Below are 19458 nucleotides of genomic sequence, written 5' to 3'. Positions count from 1 at the left end.
GGGGAAGCGGGGGAATGAGGAGGGCCCGGGGATTGGCCTGCTCTGCGTTCTGTCGGACGTGTTGCCAGCGAGAGAGGGCCCAGCCTGGGTAGGAGCGGGGTGGGCACCAACCAAGGCAAGAAGGCATTGAGGTGGGGAGGGCACTGGGGCCCAGCCCCACTGTGCTGCTCACATTTGTCCGGAGAGACCCCATGACAGGGAAGAGGGCCGACCCATCTCTGCCTGGAGGGAAAGGGGCGCTGGCCCGAGAATGCGGACACGCAGACTCCTCATTTGTTCTGTGACTTGGACAGGGGGCCTCGCCATCCTGGGCCTCAGGGTTCTCATCCGTCACATGGAGGTGTGATCAAGGGGACCTGCAGTCCTTGCAGATGAGACAGGTCATGGCTGCACCATGCCGAGTGCCGAGGGCAGGGGTCCACAGTGACACCTTCATCGCTGCCCATCTCTCCTGGGGCCGCCTCAGTCCTCTGTTGCCCTCTAGGGGAATCAGCTCACCTTGCAAATGCCTGACACGGCACCCTGAGAAAGCTGAGCGCAGGACAGTTGTCCACAAAAACGGGCAAGACAGTTTTTATTACTTTCAAGTGTTTTAGCAGTTCCTGCCAAGTTCTCAGGAAACCCGGCCTTGGGCAGGCCCTTCCTCTGTGTGAGTGCTCCGAGTGAGCATGCTTGTGTGACAGTGTGTGCACGCGTGTGCACGTGTGTGCCTGTGCTCACCACCAAGTCTGCAAGCCACTGCTGCTCCGATGCATGTTCCCTCTTCAGGAGTCGTCTGCCTGCAGCTCGTGGCCTGGGAGCCAGGCTCCAGAACCTCTGCTACAGAGGCAAGGTGATGAGGGTGACAGATGACACTCAGTTCCCAAGCACCTGTGGTGTGAGGATGCTGGGCTGGGCCTAACCAAGGCCTGGGCACCTCGGCCGGTGTGGGAAATACCCCTTGTAGCCTCCCCACTGGCATGGTGGGAAGGGGGCAAGAGAGCCTGACTTGCCCGCTCCCCTGACCTTCCACTGTGATACCCTCACTGCCCTGCACCCATCCTAGATGGATGCATCCCATCTAGGTCCCCCTGCCCCTGTCCCCGGCCCTGCCTCTCAGCCTCCTGACTTTCTCTTTTCCCATCTCCCTTCTCTGCTCTTCACTCCATCTTGTCCCTGTGCACCTTTGGAGGTGCCCTGTCTGGTCCTCACTCACCTCCTCGTGTTTGCACAGCCTCCCCTCATCTCACACAGCCGCTGTGCACAGGCAGCCCCTCGCACACACACAGGCACAGAGGTACACGCCACAGCAGTCCTGCTCACTCACACACTCGTCCCCACCCCCAGCCCTTCCCTCCTTGTAAACTCAGTCGAGTGCCCACTCTGCGCCCATCCTCTTCTGGGGACTAAGCTCACTGGGGCTGAAGGGGCACGGGTTTAGTCCCCACGGTGCTTACAGTCTTGGAGGGGTACAGACACACAGATAAGAACACGGAAGGTGGGACCCCAGCATGTGGCTGGGGTCCAGCCAGAGGTGGACATAGGCAGTACATAGACAGTCCTCTGAACAGGGTGGGAGGGAGGGCTTCCTGGAGGAGGGAGCCCCAGTGCCAGTGCTCACTGGGCAAAGCAGGGCTCCCAGGCTGAGGGAGCAAGGTCTCTAAGCACAGAAGTAAAAAGGGGCTGGAGGAATGGGAGAAGAGTGGGGTGGGGCACTGGGTGCAAGGGTGGGGCCGGGGAGAGGCGAGTGTGGGCCTCGGCAGACATATCCACATTCACGTCCAGAGAGCCCTGGGACCCGCCGAGAGCCAGTTCAGCTGAGGGGCTCCTGCCCGCTCCCCCAGGTGCTGCCGCCTGCCTCTTCCCTCTCCAAGACTCAGAAAGGGGGAAGACAGACAGACAGCTCACATTCTGAAAGGTGAGATCATCTCACTTTTGCCAGTTCTTGGAAAAATTATTCGTTCCCAGAAATGTTTATTAGTCACCCCTTTTGTTGAAAGACATTTTGGCACCACCAGATGGAAAAATCAGAATGCCTTTCACAAGATGATTTGTCTCAAGTATTCCTCCTGAGATTCCACAAGGGCTGATTCGGAGGATCCGGCTCGGAGGGGAAGATGTTCTGCAGGGAGAGCCGGGTTCTCGAGGCTGTGCGCGCTCACGTGCGCCGTCTCAGCCTGTGGTGGGCGGCCGGGGGCCTGCGAGGAAGTCCAGTTTGTAGCAACACACCCCTCAGTGCCCAGGTGCCTCCTGGGCAGTGGAAGCCCAAGAGAAGGGCCTCGCCAGGCCAGGGACTGTCCCTGCCCGAACGCCCCAGACTGGGCACCTCACGCCTTCATTGTCATCTGCACTGAATCCTCGGAAGCACCTGTGAGACAGGAATTTGTTTCTGTCAATGGGGTGTCGAGGCTTAACAGGATGAAACAATGTGCCCAAGATCAGGAACCCCAAGGCCAAGGTCCTGAGCCCTGGTGCCAGGGCCCTGAGCCTTTGGCAGCACAGAGTGGGCACAGGGGGCCCTGAGGAGGCTCCAGAACCGGGTTCCTCACAGGGCCCTTGATGCTCAGCTCTGGTTGAGCCTCAGAGGGGAGGCCACAGAGACATCTTCACTGGGGTCACTGTGCTGTTCAGGTGCCGTCACCGTGGCGAGGCTGTGGGAGATGAGGAGCCGAGGTGAGGGGTTTCATAGCTGGGATGTCACTGGTGGTGGCTGAGGTGGGCTTATTGCAGTCATTCTGGCGAGGGGCACGGCTTTGGGGTAGGAGAGGGTCATGGGGAGAACCAGCAGGGAGGACGGGGGCCCAAGTGGAGGTGGGTGAGAAGGGGCTGGTGTGGGTGACTGCAGAGCGCCGTGGAGCTGTCGCGGGTGAGCGGTGATGCTGGTGGGAGGTGGGAGGGGCAGACATTCCCGGCCCTCGGTCAGCTGCTCCAGCTGGGAATCTGAGGGTCAGGAGAGCCCCCCCCCACCCCCGGAGATGCTTTCCTCAACTAGCCCCCGGCTCATGTGGCCTCTCAGCAAATGATGGCCCCTCCTCCTCTCAACACCCCTTCCCCTGCCTTTTCTTGACCTTGGGGTCAGTAGCTATTCCGATCAAGACCAGTCCCTTCAAGTGCAGGGAACCGGGTGGTTTCCAACCACGGACATCCTGGAGACCAGAGTTCCTGTGTCTGTAGTGCGCTACTACCTCGGGTGTGAGTATACTCTTAGAGGAGCACCCTGAGGGCTGGCCCCCAAACGGGAGGGCTGCTTGGGGAGCCAGGCAGCTGGCAGGACCCTGGCTGAGGCTGGGGGAGGCCAGCCCCTGACCCGCAGCCTTGCCCGGAGCCCCAGGGAGCAGGACTCGGACTGGCCAGCAGCACATGTCAGGGCGTTTCAGAGGCTCGCTGACCCTTTCCTGGGGGGGGGTCACTGGCCCCCTGGGGTCCTCTTATTTCCCCACCAGATGTGACCTCCCCTCTCCGGGAGTACCAGCCCCATATGGAGGCCAGATGTGGAACTGGGTCCGCATGAGTCAACCTAGGGTCTCGGAATGTGGGTGACCAGGTTGGGCAGGAGGGCTGGGGGGCCCCAGGGACAGCTCAACATAAAAGCCTACAGGACACTGCATCGACGGGCCTCCTGCCATGGGCAGGTGGGGTGCCTGCAGTCCTTCCCAGCACGGGGACCCCTGTCCCCGCAGATGGGGAAGGCCTCCCGCCTCTGCCCCCACAGTGGGCTCAAGGTCAGGGGCCCTGGTGAGGCCTGTCCCGAGGGCCTGGCAGCTTGCAGCCCTCATCTGTCCTCCTCGGGGGCTTCCTCCGGTCCTTGTTCCTCGCACTGTTTTTCCCTCCTCCGAACATCCTGTTTTTAGGAAGCAGGGGTGGGTATGAAAGGCATTAAGGGGCCACAAAAGCCATCAGATGAGTGGTAGCTCCTCTCATCTCACGGACATGGGTCCTGAGGCTCTGAGTGGGGCTGGGGGAGACCGGGATCTGTCCAGCGTGCCTGGAGAGCTGGTGCAGTTGGCCTGGGCACATGGTCCTGCTTCTCTGACAGCCCGGCGACATGTGTCCTCTCCCTGCTCACCGGGGCCCTGTCTCTGGAGCCACAGAGCACTTCATACCGTGCTGAACTCAGACAGGCATGCTCCCCAGGGTGGCGGGTGGGTCTGTTGGTTCCAGGTGCCTGCCCCCCTTCCCCTGAGATCAGTGCCTTGGGCACCAGGGCCCCAGCGCCCAGGTCACTGTTCCTGGGGCTTCCTCCCCGAGACCTGCCTGCACCTGGGGGGCGGTCTTCACACACCTGTCGGCCCCACCTGTGTGCCTGGCTCAGGCCTGAGACGGAGACTCGTGCTGCAGGTAGCTGTGGCCTCCACCCCTCCCCTGCAGCCAGGAGCTGTGGAGGTGTGATGTAGGTCAGGAACTCCTTTCCAGTGCTCACGGCACCTGAATCAGTTCCTCTGGGTGAGTGTGGCAGGCTAAGGGTCCCCACCCCCCAGGGCAGTGGCCCCGGCAGAGTGTTGGAGTCTGGTCTGGGTCCTGCTGTGGTTTCTGTTTCCAGACCTGAAGCCCTTGGAGACACCACCTGTTTCATCCTCTGAGGGTGGTTTGACTTTTAGGAGCTGGAGCTGAGGGTGCTAGTCAGAGGGTGAATGAGGGGACAGAAGTGGCTTCTGTGTGCCCACTCCTCCCAGGACGGGGCTGCACACAGGGTGTCCCGGGAGTGGGCTGGAAGCGCTGGCCCAGCTGGGGTGGAGGGGCTACTCTTGACACCCCTGAGCAGGGGCTCGGTCAGGGCCCCTGCTCAGGGGCTCTCGGACGGGCGCCCACCCACCGTGGAGCAGGTCTAAACTTGCAGCCTAAGCAAGCACCCTCTGCACCAGGCCTTCTGTGAGCTCTGGAGGCCGAGGGACCCTGAGGGACTTGGGGGTGATCAGGGGCTTGAACTGATGCCATGCAGGAGAAGGCCTACCCGCTCTCCTTCTTTTCCAGAGGCTGGGACTGCACGGATGCTGAGGGGGCGGGGACGCTCATTGCTTGGCCTTCCAGCTAGGTGGTCCCCAGCAGCCCAGCTGGAGGGCCTTGCCCTCTGTGTGTAGGGCTGGGTGGGGAGCAGGTTGGGCTACTCAAACCAGCACGGTGGGTTGGGGGTGCAGATGTGGGTAGTGGGGCATCTCCTGAGGCTGTGTGAGGCCCTCAGGGCAGGGACGCTCACCCCTCCTCCAGGGCGAAGGTCTGGCAGCTCTGGCCATACCCATGCTGATGGGGCAGGGGACGGTGGGGCGGCGGGGCAAGCACTGGATTAGGAGCCTCTCAGGCTGTCCCAGCTCCTCCTGACTGGGAGGGGGAGACGACCAGAGGCATCTTCCCTGGGTGTCGGGCTCTCTGTACCTTGGGCTACTTTTCTAGAGGAACCAGCCCAGGGAGGAGGGTGCCTCGCTGGGGCAGGACAGGGCCCCCCAGGTCCACTCTCCTCTCCTACCTGAGCCCTTTGCAGAGCAGGGTGGCCAGGCCATTCTGGGCCTCCCGTTCCTGTCCCCTCCCTTGGGGATGCCCTGCAGTCAGACCAGCTCAGGTGCCTAAACTTGTCCCCTCCTACAAGCATAGCCGAAGCACCAGGACCTGGCAGGGAAACTGAGGCAACCTCCACATTCCTATTGGTTTTGAGAGATAGGGGCTAACATTCCTCCTTTGGCTGAGGGGGAGAAAGGGGGAGGAAACCCTTAGCCAGCACTGAGTTGGGCGTCCCCACTTTATTCAAGGCCTGAGGCATGGCCTTTGTGGGTGTGGGGGGAGGTGGTGGCCCTTGGATTCCTGAGGATTCCCGGGGGCGCGGGTGTGGCTGGGTGAGGCCACAGCGAGCCTCCAGGCGTCCCCTTCATTTAACAAAAACTGGGCAGGGGCTGCTGCGAGCCCCATCTTGGGTGAGCTGGCGCTGCCCCCGCCCTGCGAGTCCCGCTCGGGAGCTTGCTTCGTGAGCTTGCCCAGCCCCGTGGCAGGCCGGCTTCCCCGGGAATGAGGCTTGGCTCTGCTCGGCGTTCCTTACCTTCACAGGGGACTGGGAAACATGTGGTCAGAGCATTTTATGAAAGCAGCTGCAACTCATGACGTGCTTTCTGTGCCGGGAGATTTATGGGGCTGCATGGTTTTAATGGTTTCTGTGGGGTTAGTGTCCTTCCCCCATTCATCCTAGCCGCTGTCTTTGAGGCAGATGGGTGACAAGCTTTCCCTAGCTGGGCTGGCCCAACAGGAAGGTATGGTGGGGGCGGGGGAGGGGGGCTGACCACCCAGGCCTCCTTGGGAGGGGCAGCTGCTGGGAAGCCCCTGGGGGCCTGCTGTGAGCAGCCCGTAAATCTAGGAGACCTCCAGGAGGCAGGAAGCCTCCCTACGGAGGTGTCGCTGCACTCTGGGCTCTCGGGGAGAGGAACCCCACCGGCAGCCCCCAGGGGCCTGTTCCAGGGCACACCCCCAGGCCAGCCCCAGCAGGTTGTCTGTCTCAGGTGGGCTGGGCCAGCAGATGAGGGCTTGAGCAACAACTGTATACTCCTCACTGACCTAGCAGCTCTCCCAGAACCTGGCTCCAGGGCCGCAGCTTTGATCCCAGTAGGGGGTCTTCAAAATCTGCAGGGGCACCCCCAGTCAGCTGGAAGCCGCCTCCTGCCTCAAACTGCCCAAGGTGGTGGCAATGCCAGGTCCTCAGAGGCCCAGAGCTAGCAGGCAGCAGACTTAAGGGACTGGGGCACTGGGCAGGGCAGCACGTCCCACTCCTGACGAATCCAGTCACAGAAAGGGACCTGGAGATTCCCGCTTCTCAGACGGTGGGGGCTGAGGCGGGGCCCCGGGAGGGTGCCCAGAGGTCTGCTGCTATGGAAGCACACACAGGTGCCTCGGACTTTGGCCGGGGGTGCAGGAAACAGTACCTGTGAGGGCCCCCAGTATTGGGCATGGTCCCCAGGCTGCCGGGTACCCACCTCCCAGGCCGCTTCCCCTCTTCCCCACACTGGCACAGGCTGCCCTCGCTGACTCTGGCCTCCATGGGCCTGGCCCTCGGCCCCCTTCTTGTCCTCTTGGGGTAACAGCGTCCCTCCAGAGCCAGGCACAGGCTTCCGCTGAGGGACAGAGAGGTGCATGCTCCTGCCAGCCAGAGTGGCAGGCTTGAGTTGGAGCAGGGGAAGTCAGTCCTCACGGCCCTGCCCATGGCTGATAAGGGTTGAGTTGAACGCAGGCCCTTCCTGTGGGCTCCAGAGTTGCTGGGGGTGGGGGGGGTAGCTGCTCCCCGGCCAGCCGGCCAGCAGTCTCACTAACAGAACTCTGTGGCCAGCCAGCTGTAGGATAGGAGCGTGTACTGCACCCGTACAAGCAGCCCAGGGACTCCAGGAGACAAGTGCAGCCAGGCCCCTGAGGCCTGGAGGCCTCGCTCTCTGGAGCCTGCTCCCTTTCCCCTTGCTTTTCCGCTGGTGTCTGTTCTGTCCTGCAGATGCCTCCTCCGCAGCCTGCCGGGGGCCCTTCGGGTGCCACAGCTCTGTTGGGCTTTTCGGGACCAGCCTCACCCACCCTGCCTTGTGGGCTCCGGTGCCTGCTTCTGTCTGTACTCTGAGAGCAGAGCCCCATGGGACATGGCACAGCCTGAGCCCCCCTTTTTGGTGTGAACGAGGGTCCTAGGAAGGGTGGGCCTTCGAGGTGTGGACCCTGAGATGGGACAGGGTGGGGCCCTAAGTGCCTTGCTGGCCGGCGTGTGCCTCAGGAGCTCCCTCGTCCCTGCTTCAGAGAACGGCTACTCGGCCTGCGAGCTGGGACCCGCTGCCTGCAGACCAGTGTCTGATTTAAGGGCGCTCAGTGCGCCTCTCACTGTCCTCTTCTGACCTCGTGGCCGGCCTTCCTGAGGGTCATTTCATTTCTCTCGAATCCCAGTACAGGGTGGGGGATCCTCACCAAGCCCATGTTCTGGCCTCCTTGGGGTCCACTTAGGCCATCAAGCCAAGGGGACTTAGGTGTCCTGAGGTCTGAGACGAACTGGCCTGGGTGAACGTTGTGTGTGGGGGAGGGGCCCACCTGGGGGGCCATGGTCCCGGGACGGGCAGAGGGGCTCAGGGCACTGTGCACGGTGCCAGCAGACCCTGGCAGGACTGTCAGAGGTGGCAGCGGCCCCCGCACTATGCTGGGCAGAGCCACGCTGTGCCGTGCCGAGCGCGCCTGCTGCGTGATGAGCAGCTCTGCCTGAGGTCACTCTCTCAATGTGTATCTTGAATATTTTCAGCTGTATGTGCACTGCGGGGACTTGGCCCGTGCTCTGCGTGTGCAGCTCATACTTGGTGGGCTGTGTAATGTGCGGAGGTGTTGCCAACGGCAGCGGAAATGTGGATTTTTTCCAGTATAATCATGCAAATCCTACCACCACCCTCCCCTGCCCTGGGCCTGTGCTGTCTCACCCTATGGCCAGGGAGCTGCCAGGAGCTGCTGGGGCGGGAGCAGCACGATGGCCAGTGCTTTGTCTCAACTGACCAGTGTCCCTGCTTTGACCCCTGGGTTCTCGAGAACAGCAAGATATCCAGGGGTGGGTGCCTCTCTGGGCTGTGTCCTCAGTGTTAAGCATGTGCCCTTCAGGCCTGTGCTGGCCGTGCGTGGGGAAGTGGGGTGGGGCCTCCTTTGGGTGCCCTGCTGGGCGTTCCTGGGGTGGGGGCGCTCCAGACCAGGGAAGGTGGAGCTGGTGTCGAGTCCTCCTGCGAAGGGCCATGTTCTTGCAAGTCCAGGGAGTAAGAAGGCCTGACCATGCCCAGCTGGTCCTCCTCAGCACGGCTGGGCCGCATCTGGTGCGCCCCTGCCCGGCCCAGAGCCACGGCCCTGCATCTCCAGCCACTGGTTCCATCTGTGTTGGTTTTCTAGGGCTGCCAGAGCAGGGCACCACAGACAGCAGTGGGGGTGCGGCGCTTAAACAGCAGACAGAGAGGTTGGAGGTACTAGGTCAAGGTGTCAGCAGGGTTGGTTTTTCCTGAGGCCTCTCTCCTTGGCTTGCAGATGGCGCAGCCTCGCTGGGTCTTCACGCGGCCCCTGTGTGTGTGTCTGTGTCTCGTCTCCTGGTCTTATGAGGACCACAGTCATACTGGATTAGGGCCCACTCTACTAACTTCATCTTAACCTGATCGCCGCTTTAAAGACCCCATCTCCAAATACTGTCACATTCCGAAGTGCCAGGAGTTAGGACTTCAATGTGGAAATTGGGGACGGGGTCACAGTTCACACCAACAGACACTAAGTGCCTAAGATCGATGCCAAATTCTCCAGGGCCCCAGCGAGAGGCACCTCGTCAGGCCACCCCCGCCCACCCTGCCTGTGACGCTGTGGCTGGGCAGGGGGTCTGTGGTCCCATGCAGGGAAACAGCCACATCCTGAGGGAGGCTCATTCTGTATTCAGCTCAGTCCTGAGGAGAGGAAACCAGGGCTCTCTGGGAAGCGGGGGGTGGCTCCCCGTTGCTTAGCTAAGGGGCACTCAGTTGCCACGGTGACCTCTGTCTGCACAGTCAAACACACACAACCCAGCCACTTCTCTTGGGCTGGAGGGTTCCCCACCCCCATTAGAGTTCACACTGAGTGTTGAGTCCCTTGGTGACAAAAACATGGAAACGGTTGCCATGGCAACCATTCTTTGGAGCCCTCAGACTGGAGTGCAAAGTTCAGGATGCCCAGGAACAGCTGAAATGAAAATATGGGAAAATCTGCCTTGCTCCAGAGGAATGACTTGGATGGCATTTGCTGCTCCCCTGGGCCCAGCCGTCCCTGCCCCTCCCCATCTCCCAGCACAGGAGGGGAGCAGGAAGGGCCCCGGGAGTGAAGGGGGCAGAGTGGCCCCGGAATCCTTGAGAAGTGGGCTAGCATGGGAATCCCCGCTGAGGTGTAGGTGGGCCCAGTTACTGAAGCTGTAAGTGGGCAGATGACGAGACGTAGGCATTCATGCCCTAGGGACATGTCTTTCTGGTTGAGGAAGCCCCTGAGCCTGCCTGTGCCTCAGTTTCTTCACCTGTAATCTGGAGGGACAAGCTGCTGCTCCTTTCTCAGGAGGGCTCAAGCCCACTCAGCAGCCAGTATAATTTCCAGCCCGGTCCAGGGGGAGGGTGCACGGTGGGCTGGGTGGGCTCAGCAAGGGGAAGGTGCTCTGTTCTGACCAAGGGGATGGGAAATAGGGCCCCAGGCAGACGGGCCTTGACTCAGGGGTGTGGTCAGTTCCTGTAGCCTTGCTCTAGTCTGCCTGCACCCTAGTAGCCTAGGGCCTGAGTCCGTGAACGGAGGCCATTTTGGCAGAGGCCTCTCCATTTATCCCCTGGGGGTGTCCCCCCAGCCAGTAGTTCCCTAAGGAGACCCCACAGGTCGCTGGTGACCTGAAATGCACCAACCAAAAACCTCTGTAGTCAGGGTTGTTTGGGAAACCAACATGAATGCACACACAGAATCTGTAGATTGGAGGCTCTTAAAAGTCCTGCAGGACGTAAGTTTCTTGACTTTTTTTAACCTAGTTTGAAAAATATATTTGAGCAAGGGCTCCCCTCTTTTTGGTTTTCTAAAGCATTTCCTTCTATTTTTTTTAAAGATTTTATTTATTTACTTTTAGACAGAGGTCGGGGAGGGAGAAAGAGAGGGAAACATCAATGTGTGGTTGCCTCTCGAGCACCCCCCACTGGGGACCTGGCCCACAACCCAGGCATGTGCCCTGACTGGGAATGGAACAGGCAACCCTTTGGTTCATAAGCTGGTGCTCAGTCTACTGAGCCACACCAGCCAGGGCCATGTCCTTTTTTTTTTTTTTTAAACTCTTATTATCCAGCAGAAATCACATTTGGTAACACGGGCTGGTGCACTGACTCTCAAAGTGGGCTCCCTGGGGCAGCAGCTTCAACAGCACTACAGAATTTGTGAGAAATGCATATTCTCCCCCCTCCTCCCCAGATTTTTTGAATTAGGAACTCATGTTTTGACAAGATCTTTGGTTTGAGAACCCCTGCTCCAGGGCAGATGTTAGCAGAGAATTGGGAGGAAAGGGAACGGCCTGGGGCACTTGAGAGGTGAGGGTGGGAGGGAGGGCTGTCTGGCAGGAATGGGACGTGGGCAGTCGGAGAACTCTGGACTCTGGAAAAGGTGCTGTGGGCACCTTGAAGGGCAGGTTCAGGGTGCGCTGCATCTGGGCACTGAGATCCCATCGTGGTTTTCTGAGATGCAGTTAAGTATGAGGTTATGTGTCTGGAGGTATCATGAATCTTGGTGTTAAGTGGCTGGGACCTTTGGAAATGCCGGGGCGGGGGGCGGGCACTGGAAGAGGTCTCGTGTCCTGTGTCTTGTCCTGTGTCCCAGCTCCCTTCCCCTATTCACTGCTTTGAAGACACCTGCCCTGGGCAGATGGACCTGATCCAGAATGCTGGTCGAGCGGGAGAGGGTCCGTTTCTATAGGTTTCTTCTTGCCTTCCTCGATCCTAAGAGAGGGCTTGTCCCCAAAGGCAGTGCTAGGTGGCACCTTCAAAATAGCCATGAGGTAAGGCTTCTTGAAGCGGATATCAGGAGTTGGGTTACAGTTCAGTTTTGCCACCATCAGCCCACTCCTCGGAGGGACACCCTGTGCAGCCACTTCCCAGGGCTGGGGACACGTCTTCCTCCCTTAAACAGACTGCCCCAACATCAGTCTCGGAGAGGGTACAGGCGGATGGGACCGACCTGGCCACAGGAGCTGGGCACACAGTTGGCACTTCCCATCCCGTGGCCTACCACCTGTCTGTGCTTCCTTGCAGCCGTCCAGATCCACATCCTGAAGGCAGATAAGGCAGGAGACTGGTGGAAGTTCACGGTGAACATCATCTCGGTGTACAAGCAGGGCACAAGCCGCATTCGGCGTGGTGACCAGAGCCTGTGGATCCGCTCACGGGACATTGCTTGCAAGTGCCCCAAAATCAAGCCCCTCAAGAAGTACCTGCTGCTGGGCAACGCAGAGGACTCGCCAGACCAAAGCGGCATCGTAGCAGACAAGAGCAGCCTGGTGATCCAGTGGCGGGACACGTGGGCGCGGCGGCTGCGCAAGTTCCTGCAGCGCGAGAAGAAGGGCAAGTGCAAGAAGGCCTAGCGCGGAGGCAACGGCGCGCCGGGCGGGAGGGCGGGGCGCGGGCCGGGCGAGCGCGAGCGGCGCGCCACCGCCGCAAAGAGGACTTGGCCCTCGAGGGCTTTCCCAGGTGGGGGGGAGGGTGGGGGCGGGGCCACAGCCGGCACAGGGGCGGGGCTCTCGGCTGCCTCTCTCCTGGGGGCCCTGCCCCTTGCCCCACTCGGCGCGCCTCTCGCGCGGGGAGGGGTGCGCTGCAAGGCCAGGCCCTGGAGAAATGAGGACGAGACTTAGCTACCTCACGGGCTCCTTCCAGAGCAGGGATTTGCTTTCCTAGGGCCAGGCAGGGTCGCCGTGGCGGGGGCGGGGCAGACTGACCAGGGCCCCAGGAACTGGCGCAGAACAGTGCAGGAGGGGCCGCACCTGCAGCCCGTGTGTGGTTAGGGAGAAGGGCACGTGAGGAGGAGAACTGTGAATTCTCAGGCCCCTAGTTAGGCCGGGGGCTCCAGCGAGTCCGGCCAAACTACCACACCAAACATAAAAGGCCGAAAATCCCCTCCTTTTCCCCTGACCCTTTTTTGCCACAGGACCCCCTGGTTGGGACAACCTGGGCCCCATCTGAAGGAGCTAGGCAGGCAACTGGGGGCAGCAGAAGCAGTCTGGATTCTCCACACAGGCTGCGGCGGGTCTCCTTTGCCACCTGCTGAATTGGTTCTCCTAGGTGGGGAGAGGGGTTCACAATGTTCGAGCCAGAGAAGCAGAAGCGCCTGCGGGTGCCTGCCTCTACCCAGCTGAGGTTTGGGTGCAGGCCCAGGATTCTGGCCCAAGCAGAGGGCCATGGACCCAAAGACACCCCTGAGAAGCTCAAGCCGGGTGGTCACTGCCTCTACTGGAGCTGCCTGTTGGAGGAGGCATCAGGAAGGCAAAACCTCCCAGAGAGTTTCCTTCTTGGAAACTTGGAACCAGCCCCTTTATGACATTTTCCAGGGGAGGGGGAAGGGGCACTGGCTGGGTTTATGGCAGTGACACTATTTGTGTAATGACATCAGCTCCCACAAGGCCCCTCAATAGTGTCAACAGCTGGGAAGGGCCTGGATGGGCATGGAATGCAGGCTGCAAAGGCAGTTGGGCCCGGCTGGGGGAGGGGGCTTGCCGGGGTGGGCTTGCTGGCTCAGCAAGGTGAGGGCCCATGCCATGGGCAGGCAGGGTCAGGAGGGACCAGGTTCTTGGGTATCGAGGAAACCATGACCACTTCCTGTCACTCCCCAAAGGAAAGGACAAGAAAGTCTGCTAGAGCTGCCCCCTGGCAGCTGTCTTGGTCTAGTGTGGGCAGCACCTCACCTACACCTTTCCAGGTGTCCCCTTAGTGAGGCCTCCCAGGCTCCCAGGTATGGCCAAACCCCCATTCCAAAGCTTTCTAGAGATACTGTCTTCAGGCAGGCATCCCAGACCTTGGGGTCTGATCGCCTGGCCCTGGGCCTGTTTCTATGCCCTGGGGCCTACTGCCTCCCTGTCTCCCGAGCTCTCCAAGTTGCCCAGCGGCCACAGCTGGCAGGCACAGTGAGTTAGAAGCCTGGCTTCCTTCTTAGGCAGGAAATTGGTTTCACTTTTCACTGGAGTGTGCCTGCTCAGGAGGGTCACACTAAGTTTGAAGGGTGCCCCTGTGGTCTGGCTCCCCTCTGCTGCAGCCCCCATCCTGGCTGCCATTTAGCCCCTGGCACTTTACCCACGTGACCTCCTGTTATCCCCATGACAACCCTGTGAGACAGGGATTCTCACCCCACTCTCACCAGTGAGGAAGCTGAAGCACATATACCCACTATCACCAGGCAAGTAAGTGGCACAACTGGATTCACGTTCCAGAGCCAGACTTTGTGACCACGGGCCATGCTGCCCCTCACTCGCTGCACACTAGCTTTGCTCCTGGGGGTCACCGCTGAGACACTGCCCCTGGTTACTGCCCCTGGCCTGGAGAAGGGAAGTGTGTGTGGGAGGGATGGGCACAAGAACATCTTCAGAGGTGCAGCAAGAGTGGTAGCTGAGGCTGGCTGGGCAACTCCTGGAAGTCCCAGGTTCTGGAAGGCAGGCCTTGGCTGATATGAGATGCAGTGGAAAAGACACTTGGTTGCTTGGGGTGTTTGGAGGAATTCCAGAAGAGACTGGCACAGATGCCCACGGTGGCAGGGAGAGGACAGAATGGCCCTGGGAAGGGATATCTGTGTTCCCTGAATCCAGGCCCGTGGCTGGGAGCACAGGGACCTCTCTCCTAGTGGCCAGGCCTCCTTGGACGCCTTAGTGTTTTGCGTGCCCACGGTCCTGTGAAGGCACTCACCGCTTGGGCCCTTGTCCTGTTCCTGCTTCCCCCAGCCTGGCTTCTCTGCCCTGCCCAGAATAGCTGTGGCAGCCCCGCCTTCTCCTGCCCGGTGTCTGAGTCACCCCAGGTCCATGAAGGGCAGGCGCTGGTGGTCTCCGAGGCCTCTCAGCAGCCTGCCAAGCCATAATGTATCTTGCTTTAAATTCTGCCAGCCTCCAGCCTTGCCCTCCTGTTCTGCACCCTGAGAGCCAAGGCTTCCTGGTCCACCTGATGGCCTGGCCCTGGGGAATGTGTCTGGGTGGCCAGGTCAGCCAGGTGGAGGCCATGAGGACACTGTTGGGATGTCAGCTCTCCCAGGCCTTCCGCACCTCACTGCCCAGCTGGAACCGGTCCACCGCTCCCCTGAATCCAGCCACCGACCTCAGCAGTGAGGACCCCTCCTCGGGAGCACCCTCTTCCACCCCACCCCTATTTCAGGGTGGAGACAGAACTAGGAGTCGAGGTGTGCCAATTTGTACAGTTAGGAAGGGATGTAAAATGGAACTAGATTTTGATTTTGAAGAGTGTATTAACCAGAATTGTGATATGTAGGTGTTTGGGAAAAAACATACCAGATTAGTCTTTTTTTTTAAACAAGCAGATTTCCCAGTTTTCCTTTTTCTCACCTGCTGGGTGGTCTGGAGCTCCTGACAGCAGAGTCCCTGCTTTACTGACATAGTAACGCTAACAAGTGGGGTGGACAGAAGGGGGAGGGGCATAGGGCTGCCCCTGTGCTAGCCTGACGGCTGTGGCTGTTGTCCTGAGAAAGCAGGGCAGGAGGCCTCAGGTGCCGGGACACTGCAGGGAGGGATGCCTCCAGTCCAACCAGGGAGGCTCTGAGCTGTCCCCAGGCCCTTAGTGACCTCCTGGAATTCTGCCTCCAAAGTAGCTTGCAAGAAATGGGTCCAGCCCCTCTTGGGTTTGCCCCAGGTTGGAATGAGACCGAAATCAAGGAGACTCTGAGGGGTCAGGAAATGGCCCCTCCAGGAAACCGAAAAGTGTTGGGGTCTCCATGTCAAAGGAAGCCCTGCTTCGAGAGAGAGACTGAGAGTGGACAAGCCAGACTCGCCAGTGGGGCTCCTGGGCCGAGGGTTGTGGCCGCAGCCATGCCATCCCTTAGGGGTATCAAATGTGTGCTCCGGGGTCCTGCCCTCTGCCCCAGCCAAGCTGCCCACTCTGGCGTCTCGGCCCTGCCTTCCCACCCCTGCTCCCCAGTGCACGGCCCACCTCCCCAGGCTCCCTCCTGGGTCTTGGGGTTCTGTTCACTCGGAATGGTAAATGTTTAGTTGTGACCATGACATGCTGTTTGGGTCAGTGTCCCTTCCAATGCGTACTAATATATTATGGTTATTATATATGAATATATTTAATGACATGGAAAAAGTTGTGGATTTTTTTAAGGTTTTTTTTTTTTGTTAGAGTTGTAATGGACCCAGATGGAACTTGTAATGTGGGCCCCACATGATAGAACTAAATTCAAATATCAATTAAATAAACTCTTGTACACTGTTCTTCGTTTCCCAGTCGTGACTATGGCGTGAGCTATGGGTGGTGCGCGTGCAGGGGGAGAGGAGGATGGCGGGTCTCTGCCGATCAGGAATATGGACCGTGGGCTAAGAACTCCCTAGCAAAACAGCCACCGACTTCTCACAGGCCCTGACCCAGAGCCCCACCCACCAGAAGAAGGGGTGGGGGCAGCTCTGCTTGGAAAGCCCTATGGGTTTCGCGACTTCAATGTGATTTTAAGCTAAAAGTCTCTCAAATGGGTCAAGCTGCATTCAAGTCCCCAAGAACCATCCCTGCGATCCGTCCTTGCCACTCCTTGGGGCTCCAGGTTTAGGGCACGGCAGGGGCGAGGGCAAAGAGGTTTCTGCCCACCTGCCCCAAATTCAGCAGCCAGGTAGAGCGCGCCTTGGAACGTCCCCACCTAATTTGGGACTTGCAAGTAGAGCTCTTGTCTTTCACACAACCAGTTTCTTCTATTCAAAGGTAAGAGGAGACTCATGGGAAAAGACAACAGCGTTTGTAAAACTCGAGATCGTTTCCAGCCACTGCTAAAGGCTCGGCGTGGTGCAGGGACTGGGCTGCTGCCAGCGCCACATAGACACCAGGAGCTGAGCTCACTGGGTTTCTGAGAAACTATATTTAAACCTCCAAATGGTCGTGATTTCTTTATTAAGTAAACAATTCTGTCATTAGGAACATGTTGTGTTGCTATGCAAAGTGGAGCCGATCGTCACCAGGAAGCCATCATTTCTGCACCCAGCTGTTTCTAAGACAAGTCTCCAAGATGGGTCTGGTCCGGCCCCTCAGTGACTCGGATTCAAGTGGCACCTGGGAGGCATGGCAAGCCCTTACCTGCGGTGCGGGGAGCTGGCTGAGGGGCCTGAGGCCCCTCCTCAGGCAGGAACAGCCAGCCCAGCCTCCTCAAAGCTCCGAGGAACAGGAGCTGTTCTCAGAACCACGGGTCAAAGCCAGGGCAGTGAGAGACAGGGGTGGCCTCTAGTGTCCCTGCTGGAATGGCAGCTCCTGACACTGGGTGGTCAGGGACAGGACGCAGGTTGCAGGTGGCCGGAGAGGCCAAGAAAGAAAAGGCCTCCTCTACAGTCTCGGGCCCTTCCCGAGGTCAGCGCAGACCCGGCCGGGCCCTTTGCCGAAAGTCGGGGGCTCAGAGGCTTGTGCCGCATGTGGACATCTCAGCTGCGGTCATTCTGGTCAAGGGTCCAGTTCTCAAGGACCTGCACAATATGGCATTTTTCTGCCTTTCATAAAAATGTTGTCTGTGACCGACGGTGTCCTCTCCCCTGGGAGCCCCCACTGCCGGGCCCTGTGGGGCATCTGCAGCCCAGTCCCCAGGCCTGAAGGAAACCCAACGGAGACACAGTAGGATGCAGGTTTTCAGCAGCCCCGCTGCCTCCCGGTGCCTGCCTCACTCTAGCTGGAGAGAGCCTTTGCCACCTACAAACATGGAACAGGAAGTAAGGCGGGTCGCTGCCACATACGGGCCCCAGGTGGTCGGGAGAATCCACTTTAGAGACTGGCAGGGTTAGGACCATGGAAGCTGAGCGACCCCATCAGGATGCAGGGTCCAGTGCAATCCAGTCAAAAGCCCAGACCCCTCTGGGCGTGAGGGCTTTGCAGGGCCAGTCGACTTCCAGGGAGGCATTCGTCAAGTGCCACCCTCCCTGCCCCCACCCAGCCCAGGGCCAGTGCCTGGGGGTGGGGTCTGCCCACTCATGGCAGAGACACTCTGGGGTTTCAGATTTTGTTGCACAGACACCTCTTTCTATGCTCCCTTAAGACCAAATAAAGACATCAGAAATATGCCAAGAAAAACGGGGAGTGAGAGACGAACAGAGCCAGTGGGAAATGCAGTCATGGACGGATGAACTCACTGCTTTATCGAAGGGCAGACTCGACAGCGCAGCAGCTCATTCTGGAAGGAGATACATCGGGATGGAGTCTGAAGTTGCACAGAACTAGAGGGAAGGTGAATCTTGGCCCACTTGTTAAAATAAGGTGATGGGGGGGAGTTCTACTTAACCAGTGGGGCGAGGTTAGAAAACCCAACCAGATAAGAGATAATCCGTCAGTCTTTGCAAACAGCTCTCTCTGTAACCTGGGAGCTGAAGAAGCAGGGATGGCGGTTCTCGGGGAGGGGAGGCCGCCCTGCTGGCTGGGAGGGAAAATGCAGCTCCAGGGAGGTGGGCAGCTTGTGCTGACCAGTCAGTGGAGAGCCTGCTGCAGCCTTGTGGAAGGAGGTCCCAGGGCCCCGCAGGGGCCCAGCAGGTCTTGAAAGGAGCTGATCATCCCGGGGCTAAGGAAAGCCAAGGCTTAGTTACAGTTATTAATACTAACGACATTTCAACAGAACACAAGTTGCAACCAGATACATGGATTTCTTTATATGGTATCCAGACTCAAAATGCTTATAATTAATAATCAGCTAAGTTAAACAATACTTATACTGTTATTTTAGTAAAGTCTATTTTCACTGAAAAAACACCAAGGGATGGATGCTGAGGCCCTGTCTTGCCGCTTGTCCTTATGCTTAGAGTGCGGTCTCACAGCTCACATGACGGACGCCTGCGAGCAGTGGGCCGCCTCGGGCTGCATTCCTGACACCTTGGAAGGGGAAAAGCAGCCCTTACCAAACCCTGCCAGAAAATGCCGACTTTACCTTAGCTGTGTCACTCCAGAGTGAGTCCTGATGCAATACATCCCCAGGAGTGGCTTGGAAATGCCTTACCACTACTGGTCTGCCAGTCGGTTCAGAGTGGGGTGGGTATGTCATGTGGGAAGCCCACCCCAAGAAAGCTACAGAGCAGGGGAGCCTTCCTGCCCAGCACTGCCCCCCACCCTCTGGGCCCATCGCTGCCCGAGGCCCGGACGGCAGGCCCTCGAAGTCTAACCTGGCAGCTCTCTCACCCCTCCCCTGCCTGCAGGTCCAGAGACGTGAAGTCACTTGTGCAGGTCGCCCAGCTAGCTGTGCTGGGCTGGGCCTTAAGCCCACTCATTTAAAGAACAGAAGCTGTTGTGTGCAGACATCAGCTCAGTGTTTGGCTTGAAAAGGCCTTTCCGTGTGGCTGAGCCAGAACGCCATGGCTCTGGTTCAAAGACGCCCCATGAGTTGCCGGGGCTCCGTGCTGCGCAAGTCAAGAGGAGGTGAGAAAGTCAAACAGACCTTCGGTGCTGCCTCCCGTGAGCCCCAGAGTGCGGGGGCTCCAGGGAGACACTGTTTCTATAGATTTGGGGTTTTGCACGACAGCACTGAGAGACGTGGCTCTCCAGATTCTTGATCTTCTGTTGAACGATCCACTAGCAACCACGCTGCTCCCACCCCACAGGCAAAATGCAGCCCAGGGCGCCTTACTGTCCCAAAGCCCTGGCCCCTTGTCCAGCATGGCTCCTCTGTCGGGAGTGTGCGCATCTTGAATCAACTCTGCCTCCATTTCCCCTCCTTCACATTGCAACCCAATGCCGCGACAGCGTGGCTCGTGCTCATACCTGCCTCTGCTCCCTGCCCTCTCGAGCCTAGACCCTTCCCATCAGAACACAGCCCGGCCGTTCTACC

At 59.2% G+C, this 19458-nt stretch overlaps 1 protein-coding gene across 4 annotated transcripts in view; it reads left to right on the top strand.

Annotated features, from left to right (window-relative positions):
• NTN1 (netrin 1) overlaps positions 1-15895 on the top strand; it is a 194685-nt gene extending 178790 nt beyond the window's left edge. For all 4 annotated transcript variants that reach the window (XM_036033001.1, XM_036033003.1, XM_036033002.1 and 1 more), the window contains exon 7: positions 11730-15895. In XM_036033001.1, coding sequence (XP_035888894.1) covers positions 11730-12058 — 329 coding nt within the window. In that variant the 3' untranslated portion in view covers positions 12059-15895. The remainder of the gene's footprint in view (positions 1-11729) is intronic.
• The last annotated feature ends 3563 nt before the right edge of the window (positions 15896-19458 follow it).

This window comes from Phyllostomus discolor, chromosome 8 (genome assembly GCF_004126475.2).
Source record: "Phyllostomus discolor isolate MPI-MPIP mPhyDis1 chromosome 8, mPhyDis1.pri.v3, whole genome shotgun sequence".
In the NCBI taxonomy this organism is placed as follows: domain Eukaryota; kingdom Metazoa; phylum Chordata; class Mammalia; order Chiroptera; family Phyllostomidae; genus Phyllostomus; species Phyllostomus discolor.
Note: the sequence above shows the minus strand (reverse complement) of the source record. Positions and strands in the feature narration are given on the sequence as shown.